General features: G+C 31.9%; 1 protein-coding gene and 1 long non-coding RNA gene across 2 annotated transcripts; both read right to left on the reverse strand.

Annotated features, from left to right (window-relative positions):
- Window positions 1-1,533: 1,533 nt before the first annotated feature.
- Window positions 1,534-4,212, reverse strand: LOC116403266. The gene is made up of 2 exons (XR_004215940.1): window positions 3,833-4,212; window positions 1,534-1,735 (listed from the first exon to the last, which is right to left on the reverse strand). It is a non-coding gene; the product is annotated as an uncharacterized LOC116403266 (long non-coding RNA).
- Window positions 4,213-7,181: 2,969 nt separating this feature from the next.
- On the reverse strand, window positions 7,182-8,078 carry LOC105435210. The gene is made up of 2 exons (XM_011655098.2): window positions 7,828-8,078; window positions 7,182-7,702 (listed from the first exon to the last, which is right to left on the reverse strand). The coding sequence occupies exons 1-2, from the start codon at window positions 7,933-7,935 to the stop codon at window positions 7,364-7,366; spliced, it is 447 nt and encodes a 148-aa protein (XP_011653400.1). The 5' UTR covers window positions 7,936-8,078; the 3' UTR covers window positions 7,182-7,363.
- Window positions 8,079-12,814: the final 4,736 nt, after the last annotated feature.

Consider the following 12,814-nt stretch of genomic DNA (forward strand, 5'->3'; position numbering starts at 1 on the left):
TTGTTGCGTTTTTTATTGCGTTCGGAAAGCATTATCAAAACTATTCGATAGCTATTTTAATATCATTGAAAAAAATGTTATAAACAATTTTTTTGTAGCATTTTATGAATGTTGTCGTAGCTAAAGTCCTTGACTTTTTAATAATGGTATTCATAGAGCTATTAATAACAGTAGTTGATATATTATAGCTTTAATTCACAATTATGAAAACGTTTCATGGCATTGAAAAAGTACCATAAAAATTTATTATAACAAAAAAGACATATAAAAAAACTAGATATGTTATTAAAAGTTTCTTATTTTTATTAGCATAATTCATCATAATGGAAACAAATTGAATAGTCCATTTTCACACACAAACTTTATTGTTGATACACCTCTATAACATTTTTTTTGTTGTAATAATACAATGTATAACTATATTTGATCTAATAGCAACTATCCAATATTATTACTGTAAAATCAAATTATAATCATATAGATATTTATCAAGTTGTAATTTGTTAGGTATAATTCACATTCATCAAAATCTACATTCATAGTTATAACCAAAATATTCAAATTTATAACATACAAAAAAAAAAAACAAACCATTATATAAATTCAATGTTTGAAAAATAATCATTATAAGCTACAACCAAAGTCCTTAACTATTATAACAAATAAATTCTTAATTCAAATGAAATGACCAAGATATTCAAATGAAATGACCAAGATGTTCAAAGTTTTATATGATAAAAAAAAAAAAGATGTTCTCAAATTGTGGCAATACCAACATTAAACGAATATTGCCATCAAGGTTGGGTTTTTGTTTGATGGGGTTGAAGGTTTTGTGTCGTTTTCAAAACCCGTATGTTTTAAATTAACAAATTTAAAAATGAAAGGATCTACATACCAAGAAAAGACAAAGAAGAACCAACTCTACCCAAAGTAAAATAAAAAATACTAGTATATGAAGGTAACGTCAATAAAGTACAATAGTTATGAGACGTATATCTGAGTATTAGGCGTAAGTCCAAACCATATATAAAGCATATTTTATATATAAAGTAGGAAAAAGTGACAATTATAACATATTATAATAACTTAACATAATCCAAGCAATATAAAAGAGAGAAGAAACCAAGTTCAATTAAAGAATCATCACAACCAAAATAAATGTTAGGATAAACATAAGAGTGGTTCCACTAAGGGACAAGCTTACTCTACACAGGACTTGAGTCCAAGAATTCAAGTCTTCGAAATCATACACCAGCAAAACTCAAACCACAAGAATTCAAGTATTAATAACCCATGCCATAGGATAGATTTGCAGAAGAAATTCAAGGGTTTAAACTCACTTTGCTCAACATCTAATGAAAAATTAACACAAAAAAAACCCACATACACTAATTTTATTTTTCAATCATGAACATAACCATAACCTTGTTGGAGTAGCTCCCACAGTTTTAATCAAATAGGTTGGCAGAGACAAATTCTAAGAGAAAATTGAAAATTTATCAAAAAGGTCATAGTGGATAATCCCAAATGGGGTTTAGTAATTAAAGCATTAAATTAGCATAGACAAAGTAATCAATTATCGTATGATAAAACATACACAGCGAGGAAAAATGAAAACAAAAGTCGTTAAAGAGAACAAGTAGCATAGGAAAATGAAAATTCTGCCAACATGAGCTTAGCTCAACTGACACCTATATGTTCCTGTCGACAAGAGGTTCCAAGTTCAAATCGCCACCTTAGCTTGATAAGAGAGAAGAGTTAACTATCAAAGTCTTCAAATTTCACAATTTATTAATTTGAGAAAGCATAGAATCAAAACTTACAAACATATAAACTCTTAAAAAGATAACTCGTGAGCGTATAAACAACAAGCAGACAACTACTTAATACTTCCACTATATAACAAATCATGAAACTTAATCCCATACAACACTATTGCTAAGTATAAAATCTTCAACCACACCATTGTCACCATAAAGTGTACTTTTTAATTTATTGTACTTGAGCAGTTACATAGGTGTTAAGTTTTCTCCCAACCTAACAAAATAAATTTAAGATCAAATTGAATTTTGTTAACTCCAGCCTATTGCAAACAATGGTTCTGTCACACCAACTACTTTTCTATAGACAAAAAAGCCTACCCCTAATTTTGTTTCTGGAGTTCTTGCAGAATTGCTTTTTTTTTTTTTTTTTTGTTCAGCAATTAGATCTACATGTCGTGTAATGAATTCTATACAATTAAAAGAACAAAAAAAAAAAAAAAAAAAGGAGCCAGCAGGACAATTTTCATTCACAAGAATTTCCAGCAATCCACAAAACTCCTGAATGTGTTATCACTTCAATACTTCTAGCAGACATCAAAACTGAGGAAAATTGAATGCTATATTAAGGAGAAAAGAAAAAAACTTGAGAGTCTGGGTTGAGGGCTTTTGGGCTTTGTGGATTTTTTTACTTTACGAGATTTCTCCGTTTTCTGATTTCCTCTTTTTTGCCATGTATTTGGTGAGATGTTCCCCTTCATTTTTACAAATTTTTCCTATTTTTAATTTCCCCCTCTTTTTGCGTCCAAATTTAAGGGTTTTAATAACATTTTTTTATATGGGTTATCCTATCAAGGACGCGAACTGAATGCTAGTAACATATCTCGAGCAGATCAAGAACACAGAAAGGGAAAGAAAACAAGAACAGAAGCAAATAAAAATCAAACAATGATCTCATATCAAGCTTAGCACATGAACAAAACTGAAAAGGAAAGAAATGGAATGTTTTATAGGCATAGAGTTATCTGCAACTCCAGTGACAAGGACGCGAACTGGTTCTTGAGCTATGGGTGAGGAAGATTGAGAAAGATGAAGTGATGACCATATTTACTAATTATAAAAGTTTCAAAAGAACCAAAATAAACCTACCCAAAAGTGAAAGGAAGAGAAGGAAGAAAATAAAGGTAAAGTCATGAAGAAGAGAAGAAAGAAGTTAACTGTTCGGGTAACTAGTTCGACGAGCAATATGTAGCCTTTGGAAGACATATTACTGATGCTATTCCTCAAGAATCCCAACATTATTCAACATTTATTTGATCTCAAAAACACCTTATTAGAAACAAACTGAATTTTGGAACATGTTTTAAAGTTTTGTATATATGGAGAAATAGAATTGTTCCTTTTTAGTGTTATTTGTGTAGTTCCATATTCTCATAGTTGTATATATGATTGCAGATCATAAAGATGATAGGGAAAAGGAGAAGATTATTTCAAGAGTTCAACATTTTTCCCAAACTGATACCCCAGAAAATGGTAACTATGGAGGAAGTGGAGGAGGGCAGGCCAACAAGTTAATTAAGATCACAGCTACTAAATTCATGGTTTATTTTGGGAAAAATTATGGTTCAAAAAGTGTCTGTACATGCTTCTGTTATGATCTTTATAACTTATAGATCTTTCTTTGTTGTACTATTGGTTTAATTTGTGTTTGTTTTTAGGTGCTATGTCATATAGTGTGCTCACTCTAAGTTTAAACTTTCACATGTGTACATTCAATCAAAGTTAGATGTTAATTTAAAGTTGAATCAATTGATAAATGGCAAATCCCATTACTTTCTCTTCCCTAAAATAAACATCTCATCAACCTAAACACATGAAGGACATTTTCATCTCCCTTTTTCTATCGCTCTCTTTCAGCTTTAAGTTTTAAACATTTTTTCGGTCTAATTTAAGTTAAAGTTAAATCAGATCATTAATATAAGTACTTCCAACATATATTTAGCATACATCATCTAGGGGTGTTTGCCCCAAATTAAAAGAGGGAGTTCAGAAGGAAATTGCAAATTCCACACCTAGTTTGGCCCATGAAGTTGCGAGAAAGAGAGAGAACAACGTGCCAAAGAGAGAGAAAGAGAGAAGTAACAAAAGAGTTACTGGCAGAGGAGGTGACATGCATGGATTGAAGAGGTTGCGGTGGATTGGAGATGACGGGCACAAATTGAAGAGGTTGTGGCATAGGAGGTGTCACCGTCTGGTAGAGGAGGTTGTGGCGGCGCTGGAGTACTAAAGAGATGGGCACCAGGGGGCGGTGTTGGTGACTGGCACAAATTGATGGTCGGCTTGGAGATGGTCTTCTTCGCATGAGGGTTTGGAAAATTCATTCACGTGAGGGCTTTATAATTGGAAAAAAATCTGATTTTAATAAACTTTTCATTTAAAATGAATTTTATTTTAATAAATTATTTTATATATGTTTTACGACAACAAATAACTGTCGGAGAAAGTGGAATCTGACAAAATTCGTCTTTTCACACCACAAACGCAAATTTTTACCTTTTGTGACATTTTTTCTCCCTTTAATTTTGGGATGTACACAACTGTCGCAATAGATATTTTTTGATTGTAATGTCTAAACGATTGTTTACCAAATATATTTTACGTGTTGGGTGTTAATTGATCACGAGACACTTTTTGGTATTTTTCATTGTGATCCTATTGACTTTTTTTGTTTTTGAAATTGTTTTATACAGTGTAAATATTTTACTACGTTGTTATATTTTGTTCAAAAGATCATTTTTTTTAATATATGATAAACAATTTCAATTTCTACTTACTATTTTTTAAAAAAAATGGTTAAAATCTCAATATATTTTCTGACCAATTAAATAATTTATTGTCATGTAATTAAATCAACTAGATTTGTCATTCTATCCATGTCTTGAATGTTCTATTAGTTGAAATTTAAGTTAGGGACCATTTAGAATTATTGTGTAACTTCGGAGACTAGAGTATATGTTTTGAAAACCTTAAAGACCAAATAAACATAACTCCAAATTTGAGGGCAAAATTCATTTTGCCTTTTTTTTTAAAAAAAATGTATGAGTGCTAAAAAATTTTAAGCGATAAGTAATATGTTTTTATAATCATGTTAGTAAAGTGATTTGAAAGGATGCTTTACTGTGTATTTGAGAGTGATAGTTGGAGTAGTGATTTTAGAAAAAAAAAAGGACATTTGTAAAAATAGCAAAATAAGTTATAATAATTAAGTCCATAGCACACACATTTTATTATTTGCAAAAATGGCAAAAACAAAGTCCAGCCCACACATTAAGAGGTAAAATGTCACAAATGTCTTCATTACTAATATACGTTTGATACACCTTATACACGTTGATACACCTGATACTTCTTGATACATCTGATACATTTGATTGATACGCTTGATGCACCTAATACTTTTAGATTCACTTGATACCTTTTGATACATACCTAAACATTACTAATATATGTTTGATACACCTGATATACTGCAGATACATTTAGTATTATTCACTTATACAATTGATTGATTAAATGCATTTGATATGCTTGAAGTCCCACTTATACAATTGATATATTATTGATATACACTTATAAACTTGATTCATATACTTGATAATGATTCACTTTACTTATATGCTTTAACAGTTTATTGTTGATATACTTGATAATGATACATTGAGTTACATTATTCATATACTTAATAATGCTCTAATTAATTGCATAAAATTTGAAAAAAACGAAAAATCATGTAATAAGTATATTAACCAACTAATACATATAATATAAGTATATCACAATACTGATATACGAAACTGAGACAAAGTAAAACAAAAAAATTAATGTAAAAAAAAAAATCATTTGGAATCAAATTCAACTCAAAATATACATCAAAGAAAGTAAAAAAAAAAAAAAAAAATCACAAATGAAGTTAAATTACTCCGATCAACAACCATTATATTATATTTCATATTGCAATTATTGTACTATTGATATTTTAAAATTAAGACGGAAAGAATAAATAATTTTTATAGTATAAGAATAAACAAATAATTAGGGCATTCAAAAATGAAAGAATAAATAAATAATGGGTAAGACATTAAAAAGATGAAGATAAATAAGTCATTAAATGGTAGTTTAGGAATAATAACAAATTTAAGATGGACAAGCGAAAATTTTGCTATATTTGCAAAATTCTAAAACAATGTGTTAAAATTGCTATATTATATTCTTAAAATGCTACCCTATACAATTTCCAAAAAAAAAAAAAAAGATTTAGGTACAATTGATTTTTAAGATTAATTTCTAAACAATCAAATTTATGTGTTTGGTAACGAACTCTTAAAATTGATTTTCATATATTTAAAATTGATTTTCAATCATTATATTTGATACCAAAAATGATTTTAAAACTCTCAAATCACCAAAAATATTTTTTTTTTGGTATTTAGAAATGGAAAATTACATTAGATGAGAAAAACATTTAGAAAAAAACAGCTCATAACATCTCTTTTGTGCATATTGCGAATATGGTAAATATGACAAATAATTAGTGATATCATAGGGCTACCATAGGTTTATCAGAGGACTATCAGGTGTTATTGACTTTTAAATTTGATACTTTTGAAATTGAGAAAATGTAGTGACATGAGTCCTATTATCATAACTTTTTCTTTTGCTATTTTTGCAAGCGCGCCCTTTAGAAAACTACATAAAATAAGGTGGTGGTTCCCGTTAATCACTTTTCCACAATCATTAGAGAGGTGATGCTTCAAAAATCAATTTGGAGTGATTTCTTATTTTTCTAAAATCACTTTCTTTAAGTTGTCAAACACCATATTTTTGTGTAAAAAAGATTTTGGCTAGTGAAAAAGTGATTTTAGCTCACAACCAATCACACCTTGAGTGAGTGGGGTTGGTGATGAGATTTTGAACATTTTAATGTAAACAATTAAGTGAGGTCGGAAGATTTAGTTGGTGTGTTAGTAATTTGTTAGAATATTTACTATTATTGTAATAACATGAGTTATTTCAACATGTTTTGTCTTCACTCACGTAATTTCTATAAAAATTTATTACGTTAGAAAGGTGCACTTTGTTGATATCATATACAAATTTTCAATACTTATTTTTAACCATAATTTCATGTACTCAGAATCTCTCTCATTCATATCTAATATTGATTCATTCAAATTTTCTTTTAAACCTCACATGCTTACAACAAATTTCTATCATCTTCGAGAATTTTCACAATTTATCCTTGTGTTTATGAGAGAAATTTATTTTCGGTATCGTTGTATCTAGAGGTATGGAGTGTGAGGTCCTCTTTCTTAGCAAAATGTAAAAGGCGGAGACCAGAGAGTAATGAGAAGAATAAATACATGTTTGTTATGCATAATTAGCATAATTAAAGTGGATTAAGTAGAAGATGGTGAATAATATACATAATCAAGAATTGTTGGTTGGTTTCGTGAAATTTGAATAGAAGGATAAGTGGAGTTAATATGAATATATGGATGAGTTGAATATAGGTATATAGAAAACAAATAAAAAGTATGGTTAGGTTAGATCGCTACATCAAGGGGTGCCATGTTTTTGGGTTCAGAGGTTGGAGTTGGAGTGGCATCTAATTTGGCGGCATCCGCACCAATCGTCATCCTAGGGTGGCCCTCCTTGGTCTGAGTGTTCTTGACAATAGCCTCACTCTTGTCCTCTGATTCTTTGGCAATGCCTTCGACTTTCTCCGCTTGGGTAAGGTTGAGAGCAGTTGATTTATCATAATTAGGAACTCCAGAGGCAGGCTCAAGCTCAACATCTCCACCAGCTTTGTCCTGTTTTGTTTCGTTGGATTTGGACAGGTCCACCAATGTTGTTGATGCACTCTTACCTCCATCATTATTTCCCTAAAGAAAAACATATTATTATAATGTAACGTAATTAATTATGTAAAGTATAAAATATATTTGAAGCTAGACACACTAATAATCAATGATCTCATGAAAGTACATTTTAATTAAATTAATTTTACCTGAGTAACGATCTCAGTTGCCTGGGTCTGGGGCTTGTTTGTGGGTGTAGCGGAAACCTCGCTTGGGTGGAGATCCATACCCTTGGGTTTGCTCGCACAACCTCCCATTGTGGAAAAATAAAGTTGGTTGGGACTAATGCGAGCCTGGTGGAGGTGGGAGATTAAAACAAATGCACACACAAACTCAAAAGGGGGGCTTAAGATATCGATGCGTTTGAGAATGATCAGGACAAGGGATGCGGAAGGGTGGAAGGCATAGTTTTATATTGGAACCAACCACCTAATTTTTAGGACAATTTGTTGCTTTTGGATTCACAACCACACATTTCGTACCATTCTCGTTGATGAACCCTTTACCAATTTTCTCTCTTACTTCAATTATTTTCTTCTTCAATTTTTAATTTTACTTCTCCATTTGCACATGTCCATGGCTAAAACTTAAACATGTCTCTCTACTCTTTACTCTTTGGATGGCGATGTATCATATTAATTTGTGATTTATACATAGCATTTAAGATTTTTTGTCATTCAAACGTATCTCCATTATTATATTGCATTTTTTCGTATCTTTTTATGGTCTTGATTCATTACACCCTACCTAAAAAAGATATACTAAATCCATCTAAATAGTTGTATGGAGGGACAAAATAGTATGTCCATTACAAAATTTCTTAAAGCAAAATAGATATATGTAAAGCTCTTCTTGTAATATCTTCTTAATGTATACCATAGATTCGCACACACTATATATGATTTTGTTTGGTTGTTTGGTTGGGGCGATTGGGTTGCTTTCCCTATTTTGCCTTTCATTTCATGTGCTACTCGGTGTTGGATTATCTCAAAATATTAATAAAAACTAACCGTGCAATTAATTATACGTTTAATGTAAAACCCCAAAATTTATAGGAACTTTTTTAGAAGCTTTGGTTGAAGAAAGAGAAAATAAATTAATAGGAAAGAAGGAGAATTTCTTGGAAGGATTAAATTAAGGTTCGAATACTAAGCCAATAAAGAAGTTGGAAAAAAATTGGCTAAAAGTATCAAAAGAAAAGGTGAAAGATGTTTAGAGGTTATATTTTGGTAGCCAAACTGTTGAGAAAATCCTCCAAGAATAAGGCTTTGGGCGGCCAAGTGATATAGGGAGCATGACCAAGGAAAGGTTAAATAACCTGTAAGATATATATAAGAGGTTAGGCGTTTTGATCATGGGCTAGGCAGCCAATTGACCTTAGATAACCTCTACATGACATGTTTTAGGAGGCCAAGTTTTGATGGGAACCTGTAAGACTAGGCAAGAAATACAAGGTTAATTTGAGCGGCCAATTAAGAAATAACCTTCAAAAGTGTAAACTCTCAACCCTAAGAATCTTGATTGTTTCAAAGAATTTGAAAGGTAAATTTTAAATGAAATTAAGGTGGGAAAGGTAAGCTCAAGAAGTGTCATTGTAAGTGTGTCATGGTAGGAAAGCTAAGAAAGAATGGTTTAAAAGTTAAGGATGTTAAGTTGAAAAGTGAAAAAATTGGTTAAGTTCACAAGGTAGGTGTTCTGGGCTTGGTGGGTGGCTAAAGGAGGAGTAAATAGAGGTTATTTGGGCGAGATAAGATAAGCTAGGCAACAAGCTTGGGTTGTGTGTGTGGTCGAGAAGGATGGCAAAATCTCTAAGTGTGCTTATCGTGTAAACTTCGAATCTTATTAAACTTAAACCCAATCTCATCCTAGAGGATAGGAATGTGTCCCACGGGTTGTGTCCCAATTTAGAGTTTTTATAGATTCAGAAGTATAAAATTACATAAGTTTTTTATTCTCTGTATCTTTTAACTTAAAAGCATGCTTAGCCTTTTAGAATTTTGTTTCTAAATATTAACAATGTATTGATATTTTGGAATTTCTAAATTAAATTGAGGAATGGTTCTGTAAAATCTTCCGCTGCCTAGGGCTTTTATCCCTTCATCTTCCGCCCTTCCTTACTCAATCGGTAAGAATTTGTTCAACATCTTCTGAATTAGGTTGATGTTTGGTGGAATAATGTCATTGCGCTGCATGTTGTTGGGATCTTGATGGTAGGGCTTTAAGTTGTTCACATGCATTATTGGATGGATTTTCATCCATGTGGGCAACACCACTTTGTAAGATGTATTACCCACCCTTTAGAGGACTTCTACTTGTCCCTCGTATTTTCTAAAGAGTCATTGGTCTTTGCCTCCTCAAAGTAGAATTTGTTTTGGTCGCAGCTTGATAAGGACTCGATCTCCCACTCGAAATTTCAGGAGGCGGTGATTCTTATCTACCTACTTTTTCATCAGCTTTGAAGCTTTCTCTAGGTAAGCTCAAGCAATGCATGTTATATGTTTCCATTTCTTCGTAAAGTTGTGAGCCTAGAGATTCTTCCCCACATAGAAAGGATTAACAAGGTACGACAATATGGGTTACCGATCACATACAATCTCGAACAGACTTCTCCCAATTGATGATCTCGTTTGAGCATTGAAAAAAAATTGGACTACATCCAACAATTGAAACCAATTCTTTTGTTTTGTATCCATCCACAAAATAACACAGATATTCTTTGAGCATATAATTGAGTTGCTTAATCTGGCCGTCAGTCTGAGGATGGTAGCTTGAGGATATATTCAGACTTGTCCTCGAGAAATTGCCAGGATATATTTAGACTTGTCCTCAAGAAATTTGCTAAAGAAAAATTGCATCCACTTCTTCATCAGATCCTAGAGATCACTAAACATTCGGCTAAAGGCATTGGTACCACCTGATGTTCAAGTAGTAATTCTATTCCAAGAACAACATCAAAGTCATCCATTTCTACGATCATTATATGTAGGGTCGTTCCATTCTCCCAACTTTATCATCATTTGTTTCACAAGTCCTATGATAGGTAGTGCAACAGAATTTAAAGCCTTCATTTTTCCTGTGGTTTTCTCCCAATGATGACTTAATCACTGGCTTCTACCTCTAGTATGAAATTATTAGCTGCACCAAAGTCGATCGTAGTGCTCTTGGTTGGTTTCTGGTTGATCCAGGTGTCAATGTACATTAGATTCCTTTCTATTTTCTCACTTGTCTCCCTCAACTTCTTCTAGATAGATGATAAGAATTTCACAGTTATTTTCTGTCATAAATAAAATTCGTGACAATTTTTTACAGTCATCGTATCACCTACGAAGGAAAGGCTATCTATAACAATTTTAAAAAACTGTCATAATAAGTGTTTTCATGACAGAAAATAAATGTCACATATGTAGTATTATTGACAAACAAAAACTATCATTATTTTATATTTTATGACAAAAAATAATTGTCATTAGCCCAAACATATTAGAGTAATTATCTGTCATCCTTTGCATATTGACGACAACTATAAAATGTCATGAATTCGTATAATATGACATTTTTTTTCTATCAAGAATATGACAATCATGACACAGTTTTTGAAAAATCAAATGTCATTATTTCATATATTTCATTATGTCTTGCCACACTTCTTCCCACATGAAAATATCATGTCTTTGAGTTTAAAATACACGGCCTCCCCCAGCAAGGGTTGTGGAGGACTTTCATGCTCGTGCTTACCATAAAAAAAATTTGTATTTTGTATGGATGGTGTCTTGGCAAATATTGTCTATGTCTCATGTATGAATTTTTTTTCCATGGTGTAGTCTTATTGAAGTAGTCTCCCATCCACATATTGATAAAGCCTTATATCCTTTGACACTACAACAACATAGATTACCGTGTGTATAAAAATAATTGATAGTTCACAATAAGATAGTCCACAATGTGAAAAATACTCTCCTTTGTATGCATCAAAACATCGAACTCCATCTTCCCACAAAAATTTTAGGTCATCAAGTAAGGGTGCTTAGTACGTATTGATATTGTATCTCGGTTGCTTTGGACCTGATATTATCATTGTGAACATCAAATACTTCCTTCTCATACACAACCATGGAGGGAGGTTGTATATTGTATTAATAACTGGCCAACAATTGTAGGTCATCGATAAATCTCCAAATGGGTTAATTCCATCAATGGACAAACCCAAACGAAGATTTCTTGGTTCTGACCCAAAGGTTGGCCACATGTAATCTATCAACCTCCATGATTGAGTGTCAGTTGAGTGTCTCAAAATACCATTGATTTTATCGATTGCATGTCAACACAAGTTCTTAACATTCTCGAAGCTCTTAAACATTTTTATAAATCTTGGAACTATTGGAAAGTACCACATCCGCTTGGCAGCCACTCCACTTTTTTCATTTGTTGATTTTTTAGCAATCTTCTACCTTAACAAACCACACTTAAGACACTTTGTCATGTTTGCATACTCTTTTCTGTACAGACAACAATCATTAGGACATGCATAAGTTTTTTGGTAACTCAATCCCAAGACACCTAGTGTTTTTTTCGCTTTGTATAAGGAACTTGATATTTTGTCGTTTTCAGGTAGGAGATAACTTATTTTGCGCGATAATTCAGAGAAGGTAGTGTTACTCCAACCATACCTAACCTTTAAGTTGTACAATCTCACGAGGGCTGCCAACTTTGTGAGTTTCTTACATCATGTGTATAAGGGTTTCTTTACATCATCGAACATAGTATCAAAGGTATTGGATGTATTAGAAGATTGGTCATGAATGGATTGAACCATATTCACTCTATTAAATAAATCATCGTGTTCATAGTTTTCATCCACTATATTTTTCATTCTATTGGTAACATTCTCTGAGTTCAAATCTTCACCATCCAGAATCATACCTTGTAACTTTTATCAATTCCATTGGCATATAAATGATATCAAACTGTTGAGACATCCATAAGTAAATGATTCTTGCACTTCAAACATGGCCGTCTAATTGAATTAGAACCTTTCACATGACACAAACCAAATTGAATAAATCTTTCAACTCCTAAATCATATTCTCTAGACGTCCTGTTTTCATCATCCATGATTTATCCATTGTGTAGTTGTAT

Source organism: Cucumis sativus, chromosome 4, assembly GCF_000004075.3.
Source record: "Cucumis sativus cultivar 9930 chromosome 4, Cucumber_9930_V3, whole genome shotgun sequence".
Lineage (NCBI taxonomy): Eukaryota > Viridiplantae > Streptophyta > Magnoliopsida > Cucurbitales > Cucurbitaceae > Cucumis > Cucumis sativus.